General features: G+C 36.3%; 1 protein-coding gene across 3 annotated transcripts in view; it reads right to left on the reverse strand.

The window, feature by feature from the left end:
• Positions 1 to 3,435: 3,435 nt before the first annotated feature.
• The window catches only part of FMRFaR (FMRFamide Receptor), a 30,752-nt gene continuing 20,988 nt past the window's right edge, over positions 3,436 to 13,199 (reverse strand). For all 3 annotated transcript variants that reach the window (XM_066398459.1, XM_066398460.1, XM_066398461.1), the window contains 5 exons: positions 10,626 to 11,063; positions 10,182 to 10,575; positions 6,664 to 7,046; positions 5,230 to 5,336; positions 3,436 to 5,172 (listed from right to left, as the gene is read on the reverse strand). In XM_066398459.1, coding sequence (XP_066254556.1) covers positions 5,087 to 5,172; positions 5,230 to 5,336; positions 6,664 to 7,046; positions 10,182 to 10,575; positions 10,626 to 10,999 — 1,344 coding nt within the window. In that variant the 5' untranslated portion in view covers positions 11,000 to 11,063 and the 3' untranslated portion in view covers positions 3,436 to 5,086. The remainder of the gene's footprint in view (positions 5,173 to 5,229; positions 5,337 to 6,663; positions 7,047 to 10,181; positions 10,576 to 10,625; positions 11,064 to 13,199) is intronic.

Genomic DNA, 13,199 nt, shown 5'->3' on the forward strand with positions numbered 1-13,199 from the left:
ATTTCGAACATTGTTGAATTTAGGGACAGTCACGTAAAAACTGACAGAATTGATCGGTTTTCTGGGAAAAATTCGCTGAAAATTAGTACCATATGGAGGGGCCCATATTTAAAAATAACGAAGTGACATTTCTCGAAATTTCGTGGATGGGAAGGGCAATAGATCAGATGGAAAATAGTCAAGAAACAGGGAATGTACTAGAAAAGTTTCAGGTCACTACACAAACTTAAGGAAAATTCGTAAATCCTGAACTTTAACCGAGAAATTTGGTCTGTCTTCGAAAATTACAATTTTTCTCATCGCCTGCCAATCACAAGCATAATCTAAAACATGTTGATTTTCTCCTACGTAGCAAGCCCAATACCGAATTTTCCAATCTATTAACTTCTAATAAACTTCAACCCTTTACACTCCATCCACTAAGTACAAATTATCGAACACTAAAAGCCGGATATAACCGAGTGTCTTCAGATCAAATAAAACTTCCTCATTCATCACAGACACGCGTAATGGATCTGATTGGAGGGCTGCATGATTAAGGGTTATTAGCTAGCTGATTGATGATCGTGATTTTGATTCATCTTTGGCTAATTTCGTACCATAGCACCAAAAATTGCTGGGAAAATATTTGCTTGAATGTTAAGTTGGCATTGCGGGTGTGCGAACGAAATCGTTATGATGTTACGACGAATAGGCCTATTCCAACAAAGAGGTAAACCGATTCATTTCAATGTATGGCAGTATTTAATGCGTGCCATAATTGCTTGACCACTATGCTTGAAATGTCTTGTGCAGCAAGAAAATTGCGCAACGCATTGTGTGATATACAGTGCGGACCAAAAGTAATGAATAATGGATATTTCTAATGAATTACTAAGCGTAAAAAATTGCTGCAACACGCGTCCTATACTTTTTCCTTGCGCTCTGAATACTACTAACTCTCATTTTACAGGGTGTGTCGCAAAGGCAGGGCGGTAATAATCTTCAATGTTTTAAATCAATACTCTACAATATTATTGCGTTTTCAGATTCTCTGGTCAATTTTGAACATTTTTCCTCTACCATGTCCCATGCCAATCTCCTTTTGTCTTAGGAACAAAAGGTTTTTATTTGTAATATTATTTATTATAATAAAAGCTGTCACGGACGCACAAAATATTAAAAATATCAAATTAAATGTTCAAAGTGACCGCCATTTGGAGTTTGACAGTAGGAGAGGCCTGCTGTCAAATTCAAAAGTAGGCCTAATTAATTATTCTACCTGTAAGTTCGTTCGCTGTCTGTGTCTACGTGTAAGAGACGTTCACTACCATAATTTCTATCACTAAATTTGTCATTGACTGATCAATGAGAACGTTTTTGAGAATAATTATCACATTTTTTAAACTATTCTGTATCTCACGGAAGCACAGATGGTATAAATACTTATGATGAGGGGGTATGCTAAGAGAGTGTGTGTTGCATTTTATTGTACATTTTTCAATAGTCCAGTTGCCGCAACCCATCAAACACCGCCATACATTGGCAAAATTGTTTGATGATGTATGAACCCTTTCCGGGTAATGCGACTGAGTAACATAACGTTGCGCAATGGCTCAATGCGCAACTTGTTTTATTTATGCATGGAACCCTGCAAAAATAGCAATAAATACATGCGCAATGTACCGGTAATTACTGGTTCCATATATTAGGAATTGTTGTTGACGACTCGGAATTGGTTTTTTAGCCTGTTGGAACAAAACTCTTATATGCATTGTTGTTAGAGAAAAGAACGTAAAAAATCTTACCTAAAACTAAAACAGTAAAAAAACGCTAAATAGTAAATAAACTAATTAAGTAAATTAGTATTTTATTTTTACACTTACACTCCTTTAATCTGCAACGTGCAATTAACAATTCGAAAGGTAAACGCAAGTCGGGATCGTTTTATCGAATTTAACGAATGAAAGCTTTTCTTCATTCTTGGTGAATAAATCTCGGTCTCGACTTAAATTTGATTAAGGCTCGAACTGGAAAACCGAAATTGGGTTTATTCGCTTCTTTAAGTTCCCTGCACGGTGAAATTTTACCAGAAACTAATGCGTAGCTGCCATGGCAAATGCTGTTGCATAGAAAATTTACCTACTCTGAATCGGAAATACCTTTAAGCTACACTTTTCCAAAAGATCTCAGTAAATCCCTCACATGGGGCTGACCTCTCCCCTATTACTCCAAAATGGAACATTGCATGACCCCATTTATAAACTCGAGATTCTACGAGGAATTACGAGTATCCGGAAAATCCTACGTGGCCTAATAACTCGGATAGAATTTAAAATTTTTAAGTGAAATGTATTTGAGTTGGAAAGAAACATTCCAGAGTAACAAAAGAATTAACACAAATCGTAACTGAAAACCTAATCCCCCAATTATCTACCCCCGACGTAGGAGACAAACTGAGGGCAAAATGGGATTACTTCGGGATTTTCCTGATGGAACAAATGACCCCAGTGCAAATACTAAGACAGTTGACCCTAATTTGGCCATTTTATGGTTATAAGAACGTTTCAATTTCCTTTAGAAAAATAATAAAACCTATCGACTTTTTGCTGAATTTAGTCGCTCGTATTAGCGCAACTCAGAAGTTATTTCGCTCCGATTTATCTTTGAATCTCAGTGGCCATTTAAGCACGAATTTCTCATTTGTTTTTCAAAGATTAGAAACTTCTGTAAAGGGGAGAAAACGCGAGACACACACCCCATTTCATGGCAAATTTCTGTATGCTTTAAAATGCCTCAAGTTATATTTTCAATAATATATTATAATATATATTTATATAAATTATTGGTCAGCACACGACTATCCCATCGACCGATAGACTGCTTGACCGTTCGATCGATTGAGCAGCACACTGTAGTTAGTAAAAAAATCTCAAGTGGGTATTGCACTATCCGAGGCATGTCTTGGACGAATTCATCAGCTGTTACTTCTTTGCCGGACGTTTCGCCACCTAGTGCGAGGTTTTTTCTAATGGTCATCGGTTAGTACGTATATGTAGAAATAAATCACATCCGCAAAAGCGGAAGTTTCCCAAAAGCGAGGTACTGTTATAGCGTTTTTTAACTAAATTAATCTAAAACTTAACTAAAAATTATGCAAAGATAATGCATTCCTGTCTACAGAATATCAATAAAGCCTTGCACTAAATTTACCAATAGAAGACGGTAATTAGCTTATCTCTTGCAGTGGAATTTTCTAATTTTGACTGAAACTGAAATGTTCGGTTGGCGAGATACCGAAATCGTTTTATTACATTCGAGCTGTTATTTTACCAAAGTTTGGTAATTTAAACTTTCAAGCCAGCTTTGAATGCGCGTTTCGCGTATTACGAGCTAATTAGCAAAACAAAGCAGCGGTTTATTTGAGCTGGGAGTGAAGAATTGAAACTCTGAAAATGCTTGACAAAAATACTTATTACAATTAGCTAAATCTAGGACATATACGTTTACAAATTATTGATTTTACGATGCTCTTAAATCTAAAATGACTAGAATATGACACACGTAGTTTGGTCCGGGAGGAAGGCTGATTGAATGTCAAAGAAACTCAACTTTCTGAATGCTTTTATAACTTGAAATGCAATTTTCCTTCAAAAGCAACAAAGAGCTGATACGGTCACTATATCCGATACTTTCATAATACGTTAATTTAGAAATTACACTATACATTTTATCTATACATCTATAATCCTACAAGGGCATCGGTGCTTTTAACCCCCCTTTTCGATATTTACAATTGAGCTTACTGTGCACTTTATACAGTATGGTATAGTCAGTCCCGACATAATAATCTACATTAGAACGTATTGTGAGCAAGCTTGGCAATACTGATGAAATAAACTCGAGCCGAACGTCTGAAGTTTCTTCCTCGCAAAAAATCCCAATGATATTTCCGAGGCGAAAATCACCCTTAATGGCGCCTTGTATAGTATTAAATCACATAATTTAACTTTGTATTCATCTCCCTCCTCGGCAGAATTCTCGTGTTAAGCTCGAATAAAACGGTCTTAATACAATTATAATCTCGGTTTAATGTCGGCCTGAAGGGTAGGTTTTGTAACCGCTACCAATTTGCCGTTAAATCCATTTAAAGGCTGCGCATATTGTAAACAAAGTAAATATTGTTCAATTACTGTAATTACCGGACTACATTCGAAACTAAATTTAAAACCGGTAAATTTTGAGAGCCGAAAAAGTAATAAGGAAGGAGGTTTAATGCTAGCTATCGAGTCCTATAAAGCCCGAAGGAATTTGCACCAAAAGGGAGAATGTTAAATGAATCTGAGAGCAATACGCTGCACAAGAAGGGTGAAATTTTAGGAAAATTCGAAACCAAAAGGGAACTGAATTCTCAATGAAAACGTAGTAATTTGAGTGTTACTTACATACTCTGCATTACTCTCTAGGCTTACTAATTTATGTATGGCTGTTTCTTCATTGGCTTTCCTATTAATACCTCACAAGACAAGTCAAAACCTTCCGTAACGGGGATGTTTTTTTGATTTTCTAAAGTTTACTTAGGAACTTCAAAACATGGCATTCCATTGCGGAACGCACGAATAACAATCGAATCGGAGATCTGATAAGAAGTTGACATGCCGTCCCTGTCTAACATACGTTTCAGTAAAAAGAGACAGGCGAGCCTTGCTGACATCTTCATATTATTATTTAAAACTGACAAATTTGACGTTTCGTGTTAAAATGTTACGCGTGCAAAATGGCTGTCAAGATAGGAAATTATTATCAATGAATGCCCTTTAATTTTGATGTAGTTCTATGTTAGTTTGAAATACACTAACACCTATAAGTGAAAGAGAAACATTTTATAAATATTAAATTTCTCGAATCGTTTGAAACCTGTTTTTGATAATTGGCATTGTACGTGCCACCGGTCGTCTCTGTTTTCAACTACAGTGCAGCCAGTGCAGGCGCTGAAGGGAGAATTCGCCATTCCGCTTGAAAAATTATAAGGGTCGCTTTTTACGAGGAGGTACTACGCAATTTCTGATAGGGATTCGCGATTTCAGACGTTCGTCGAGAGCAAATGTCATTCGGATCCGCCAATAAACGTTTGAGACGTGTAAGCCGATATCTCTTTGTTGGTTCGTGATGCCGGGTAGTAAACGCAAGGCCCTTCAAATAAAAACATCCCTTATTTTGGTTTTTAGCACTTTTTGTCAAATTGTTTACCAGGACTGGGAGTTTTCGGAAACTTTCGGCTGTCGCCCCCAGATCCATTCATCCTGCTGTGCCTGCTACCGCCGTTCCGGCTAACGCTCGTACTTTGACGGTGAAGTCTGCAAGATAAAACAAAACAAAAATTGAAACTGCAACAATCGCATAAACATTCAAAAATTAATTCAAAACTGACAAACACCGAAAACTTTCTCGTGGAAGAATTTTAATGGCTGAATATATTATTCACGTTATGAAGTACTTAAAAGAAACTTTCTATATAACTTTGGAATATTTCCCGCAATAATACCTTGAAACTTTTTCTGTTTAGAACTTAGTAGATAAATCTCCCATATAAAGGATCGCTTTTATTTAATAGTTTCAATCGAGAGGTAATGAGCGATAGATGAAGAACGTTAATCCATTTTACAATCTGGAATTGCTATAGAGGACCATTTGCCGCACAAAGGCAATCAATTTCCTGCGTCACATGGGCCCATGTTTTATTATCTTCTCTTGCACCGATGACCCTAAATTCAAGACAATTTAATACTACCCGTAAAATGAATTTTCTTATCATAATCAGATTGTTTAAACAAAAAACGTAAAAATGGCTAAAACCAATATCTGATAACAAGGAAAAATCTATTACAATAACCCTTAAACCCATTCGCTTTGATATGCAAACCAAACACGTTTCCTATATCGACAATGGTATTAAAATGGGAATTCATCCATGAAAATGTGCTAAGACAAGGAGGGTTAAAGAAATATGAAAATGCTCTTACTAACACCATTATTATCGATGGTTCATTTTTGATTGCGTTACTTGCATATATTTGTCATCAGTGCAAATGACAACGCTGTATGTAGTGTTAACAACTAATTATTCGTGAAGTTATTTATGGTTGATTTGAAACTGTGACAAAATGCAACATTTTCTATATTTTCATCGTCACATTTACTTTGTTCGTATTCACCTGAGGCTCGATTTTACAGGAACCTGTGAGAATGAGAATTAACATTAGGTCTAAGGAAATAGAAGAATGAATTTATTTGATCAATCAACATCGACAGAAATTTCATTCACACTCTTATATATTTCTACAGAATCAGGGGACTTGAATTGAAAAATAATCTATGCTATAACATAAATGTGAGCGGCCACGCTCCTATGCACTCATGTAGGCGCCCCGCTATTTGAATATAATCGCAAGCGTCACTTGAACTCCAGTATGAAAAGTGCTTTATTCCACCAATAAAGCCTATCATGGCTCACCATCACCCTATCATTTTTTAATATCTAACTGTCGGACTAATTCACTTTTAAATTTATGAGACACTTAGGTCTGGAATTTTTCCAAGTTTAAACTGAGGTCGAATCAACTAGATAGTTTATTTCCTTACAAGAATGGCTCGAAAGGCTCTATTTCCTGTAACATAACTCACCTAAAGCTCCTCTCTCCATTGGACACGAAACTGTCTTCGTGCGTTCCCTCGGGCGAGTCCCGTCCTGGAAAAAACAGCGAATTGTGACAAAACAGGATCAAAAACAGTCTCTGGAATTTCTCCCCAAAGATGACGTAGATGACAAAGTTGACGCTGCTGTTAATTGTGACCAGGAGGTTGCTCAGGTTGATCATCATGTTGACGTCGAAGAATTCTGAGATGTCTTCTAGGTGGATATCGAAGGTTTCCACGATGTTGATGACCATCGGCAACAAGTTACAGATAAAAAATACCACCACCACACGCATCAGCATGCTGGCCAGACCGATATCGCGCTGTTGCAGCCGGGAAAGACGTTGCCGTTCTCGATTCGCGCTCTGCACCTGAAATTACGATTAAGTTAGCTTAAACCCATTCGCTTTGATGAAGCAAGCACGTTTTCTTATAGCGAAAATAGTTTAAAAACAGGAGTTCATCCATGACAATGCGTTAAAGCCAACGATCTAGAAGAAGTTGATGTGTCATTGTGTTTTACAATTTTGCCCTCCCATTTTAGCAAATTAAATACTTACTCATGGCGGAAAAATCGAACGAAGTGACGTGACCTTATAACTTACGTTTTATATACGCGTCGATTACACCAGCGCATGATCTTTGGTGACAAAATGACGTCATAAGGGTATGACTATATGGCAGACTTCCATTCAAAAAGTACGACTAATTTTGACGGAATGTTGGCAATTGGTCAAGACAGTTATTAGAGAATAAAACAAAGAAAATCTAATGAAAATTAGCACTACTCACGATGTTGCCGCGTTTCCCCATGCGGAAAACGATACACATCAGTAAAAATGCGACAACTCTGCATGTGGAACTAATATCTTTCCATGGAGACAGGAAAGAATTCAACGCTGTCTGACTACATTTATTGCTTAAGGGCATTTTTAGATTTCTTGAACAATAATTGGAAAAACGCACAAAATCCAACTCAAACTCCGTCTAGTTTGGAATTTCTCCATGCTGAAATATTGCCCCACATAAGTCAATATGATTAATTACGGCTATTTAAGTTCCTCCGCAATCTAACGAAAACCATTTTTCAAGATTTGCATTGACACATATGCATTTGAATGTACTGCGTTCAAAATAAACGGTGTGGGTGTCGATTATCGGCCTTAATTCCAAACAAGGAAATTTCAATCACGCAGTTGATGAACAATAATAACAACACCGATTCTAATTAGCAAAATGGAGTTTCCCATGGAGATAAGCGTCGACAAAGATTAAAGCAAACATGTTATTTGCGAGGTGCGTTAAATCAAACAATGGAAGATAATAAAATTGATGTGTAAATGTAATGGAAATGGAAAAAGGTATCTTGTCGGGGAAATTTGCAGGTTAGAAATGTAACTTAATCAAAGCAAACTCGAAGAAAAATCATTTGCTCTAGGGGATTATTCGCGGCAGAATGACGGTGTTATCGCTTCACTATAATATTCCTAGTAATGTCATTTCTAAATTCAATTTATTTATAAAGCAACAACTATTTCACAAGCTCCCAACCTGAACAATACTCGGGAAAGTCAGTTATCCGATTTAAACCCACGGTTTCGCTTTCGGTCCATTTAACTCTTTCCTCGAAGCATACTGAGGGATGATTTCACCTTTTCAGGGTTCAAATCCTCCAAAATGTAAATTGATTATTATTGGAAATTGAGGTATAGTAAGTTGTAACATACGTGAATCAGATCGACTAGGGATGGGAGTTTTCAAAACTGGCATAATACCTGCTGCAACAATAAGCCAACAAACCCTCATAATATTTACAATTCAACTTTTGTTTTCCTCCGTGCTTCCTAACGTGTCTTGAATTATTCAAAAGGAATTGAATTTTAGTGAAATAATAACAGCAGAGAAAGCTGGAAATATGTGAATGGAAAACGCAATTTTATTTGTCCATAAGCAAATGTTTTGTTTTGCCTGTTCCTTTCCAAAGTATACGAACCCCTCAAAGGATTTTAATATCCGGGGTTTTCATTTAACAGTTATTTAATAAACAAGATTATTATTACTCATTAAGATATGTGTTAGTTCGGGTTTTTCTTCGTCAATTATATAGCGAAAAGCCAAAAAGTGAAACATTTCCACGTTTCTACATTTTTACTACTCTATTTTCTCTTTAGTACATTTCTACTAAAATTCTACCTGTTCTAAGCGAACTTGTACTTCGGTTCGAGATTGAAAACGCCCGAGTCCAAAATTGAAAAGTTCACAAGTGGCAGGTACCGATCGCGTGTCAAGCATTGTTGTTGTGATTGGTCGAATGTATGAAGTCATGATATCAGTCAGCTGCATGAAATCAATCATAACGAGTTTAAAATCATTCATTAATGGGAAGTTGTACATTTAGGGGGTCATTAATGTATCATTTTGTATGCATTGAAGGAACTCAATAATATGCGGTTGACCGATTTTTGACGGATTGATGCTTAAAGTACCATAGGGAATCCTGTAAGGCTTCCTCTTCATATTTGAATGAAACGAAAATGAAAGTTATTCCAAATACTAAAGTTTTATAATTTCATAGCAACTAAAAACTCATCTATTCTATCTTTCAGTATTTGTTGGTATCTCGCTTCCTTTTCAAGTTTAAACTTGACATTGAAATTTTGCACATCTCTAAAACAACTTAATACAAATTAAAAAATGATAATAAATGGAATTAAATCTTTAAAATTTGCAAAAATTATTTAAGCTGACTATAGGCAACTAGTATACGTGAATCCCATCTTGTTCTAAGTGATCGCCGAACTCTTTTCAAAAGACCAGTGTTGTTTTTAACCATCTGTATTTCGGAAATGACGCTATTCCGGACGTATACGTATACTATAGAAATTTTTTTCCAACTGTGACTTAAAGAATATTCCTTGAAATTTGTGCGGTATGGTTCGGATTTCCGAAACACGTCTAAATAAATCAAAAGGACCGCAGCTCTTGATTCTAAGAGAAACAATTCACACCTCAATGAGCTTAAAGAAAACTACTTGAAAAATGTTTTTAGGCGATAAAATTGTTCCTTTTTCTTAAATTATTCCTGGGCATGATTTATCGCAAGAAATTCACTGCGAAAGCAAAATTAATAAGTCAAGAAATTTATTGGGAACAACACTTTTAAGACCGATCTTGGCGAGGAGTTTTACAACCAAATTAGGGGGAAATGAGTAAGAGACAAATCGCTAAAGTCTCCGTAAATAACGGAAGCACTCTTTAAGCCTGAATATTATGTAATGCTCCTAAATACACACAATCTGCAACCTCGTTTGAGAGAGAGGAAACCGCGTACATTTCCCTACATATTCCGCTAAAAGGGAATAGACGGAAGGAAGAATATCGAATCTGAGAGTTGATACGGGTTGCATAAATTCAAGGAAAATTGAGCCGGTTACATTTGCCACTATTGGATTTTATTTGATTTGCTCCTGCTTACATTTCCCATTCCTAAAAACATCTGCACTTACCTGCCTATAAATGGCGATATTCAAGATGGCAAGTGACCAAAACGGTACCAAGTACATGCAAATCAAGTACATCCAGTGAATGTACACAGTCCTATAGTATTGATTGTCGCGAAACTCGGACTGCACCGGACAGTAAATCGTCATATTATACTCGCTTGACCACTCGGACGCCACTTTGCCCTCCCATAGCCGCGTCACGTTATAAAGCGCTGAGAAAATCATTATCACTATCAGGTAAACGCGAGCTCTGCCATAGGTGCACAATGATCTGGCCCTTAAAGGATGACATACTGCCACATAGCGCTCTAGTGATACAGTCATGGTGAGATACACTGAGGCGGTCTGCATTACTGTGGCCAGGGGATAGACTACGCCGGCAATATGCGGATAGACCCTGTAAGTAAAGTAATTTTTAAAAATGTCTTCTTCAAAAATGTCACTTACTTGAAATAGTAGTTGAACAAGGCCCCGCTGTAGGGATAAATCCCAGGCAGGCCGAACAGCAAAATACTAGTCACGATGAGGACAGTGTCCACCGTTGCCAAACCGATGAGCAGATAATTGATGCTGGACCTCAGCTGTGGCCTGGACAAGATGATCACTGAGATCAAGTTGCCCACAATCCCAAAAGCTCCGATTATGTTCAAAAGAACTCCATTGGTGGCGAAGCGGAAGAAGTTTAGGTTATGCGACTGTTCCCCCAGACAAAGCGACAAATTCGAGGAGTTCACTGGGGTTTTCGCTGTTTGGAAATCGGTGAAGTTGCTGCCCCCCAACGGTGAGTAAGTCGTCACTAATGGAAGTTCTTTGACGATCATCTTGGAGGGGGCTCACCTCATAGTGCTGGTAGAATTGAGGAGGACAGTCACGTCAGCATTTTGCCTTTAAAATAACAGTTAAGTTCCCTTATTGACCTTTGTTAAATGGAAATTTCAGTTTCAATAGTGTCAAGAACAATTTTGATGTTAATGGAAATAAAGGAATGCAGAAACATCAATAAATTTATGTAAAATTGGCAGGCAGTTTAATTGCCAGTAGTAATTTCCCTGCAGGACAGGTTCAATGCAAAACGACGAAAATAGAGTTGCAAATTGAGGACAAATGCTCAAAAGTGTGCGGTTTATATTGAGAAGTTCAGCTTTAATTATCTGCAGTGGCTGAAAAGTTGTGTTTGATAGATTTCATTTATGGTCCAAAAAATCCGAGTTTAAAGCAATGGAATTGGATTAATTAATTTGAAAATGGTTTTATTCGACGTAAAGGAAAATCTAATTAAAAAAGCAAAACACGTTTCAGGTAAGTATCAAAGAAGTTACCTCTCTCCTATTGGAAGATGTTAAATTTGGCAAAAGAATCCAATGTTGACAATTTATTTTTAAATCCATAACAGCTGTTGGCTAAAAATAGAATCACTCTGGGATGTTATAAAAGTGGTGACATTAAAATTATACATCGCGACACAAGGTCGGGATTTGTACTAATTCGCGCGATGATACTTTCACAGGAACTTCTAATTTAATCAGTTTGTGCCCTCTTGGGATTTCATGCCGCTATATGAAAATGTACATCATTCGCATGCTCTTCGCATTAGGTCCTACATTAAATCCCATAGGAAACCTATTATTACAAGCCTAAATGCATTGAAAAATGTCACTAATTAGACTTGTTACAGTTCTGTCCTCTTTCTCATAGACAAAACTGGTTATAGTTAACGCGATAGTGCACTTAAAGTGTCCGAAGTGATTTTAGCGGGATTGGAGCCTAATGCAGATAAGAGACTGGGAATAATTAACTTAATTTAGATTGTATTACACGCAGTTGTAGGAGATCGAACGTAGGGGTAAGAGCAATTATTTTTGATACTGGGTTTTTCTGGATGGAATTGTGATGGTGCGAAAAAGTCAAGTATAAAGTACTAAATTAAAGTTCGAAGTTGCTAAGATATTAAATGACGGTTTATAAGTACTATACACAGCGTGTTTGATGATTCATGGAGCCACCTTCACATCTGAGGAACCACCTCAACCATAATTTATTTCAAATTTAGGTTATTTGAACATTTTTATATTGCGATTTTGATTTAGTCAAGACCCTTTCCTTTTGTCATTGACGTACGTTTTTATACTAAAAAATAGATGTCAATTTAAAAAAAAACTATTAGGGCAATTTTAACCATATTTTTGTTATTTTGTGAAAGAGTATCGTCAAAAACCTCCCGATATACAATTTTATTGAAATAGGGTGGTTCCATGAATCATGAGACACGTTGTATAGGTTAGATATTACCCCTGTCATGGTACAATGTAAACTGTCTGAGAGTAAATTTTGAAACTCTTTAGTCCAGGTCATAAATCTCTCAATCTACACAACTATATTGATTTCCGATAAATTATTAATCAAAATTTCATAGGGGACCGACAGCGTCATCAAAGATAGGCGGTCATTTACTGATATTTTTTTTAAAAAACAAGGAAATTTAAATTTAACTTTAACACTCTGTATATCTTAATAAGAAAAAGGAATCCAATTTCCTACATTTATTCTTTATGTTCAAGGGATCTGTAGTTAATGGATTTTAAATTTTAATATCTCGGAAATTGATCTATCTAAGGAATTAATAAGACCCAATATTTATATGAGTAAGTGACCTTATTTTTAATCAAGCCATTAATTATTTATCCACTAATTAGAAAACACTCTGTATACATACATATGTACAAGGTGTTCCATATTTGACTCTCAACATGGGCATCTCGGAAACCATAGAAGATAAAAAGTCAAGTAAATGGAGGCAAAGTTGTGCCTTTATGAGAGGAGTACTTTGCCTTTTTAATTGTTTAAAAATTCCAATTACTTCCGGAGATATCCGAAAAAAACTGAAAATTGTTATTTTATTTTTATTTGTTTCTGCTTTAAATTACATAGTAAATGAATATTTTTGATCTGGACGTCACAAAGCGATAAATGTGACACATGGTTATTTTTCAATTATCAATGATTAGCCGAATTCGTAAAAAA

Source organism: Euwallacea similis, chromosome 17 (genome assembly GCF_039881205.1).
Source record: "Euwallacea similis isolate ESF13 chromosome 17, ESF131.1, whole genome shotgun sequence".
Taxonomy (NCBI): domain Eukaryota; kingdom Metazoa; phylum Arthropoda; class Insecta; order Coleoptera; family Curculionidae; genus Euwallacea; species Euwallacea similis.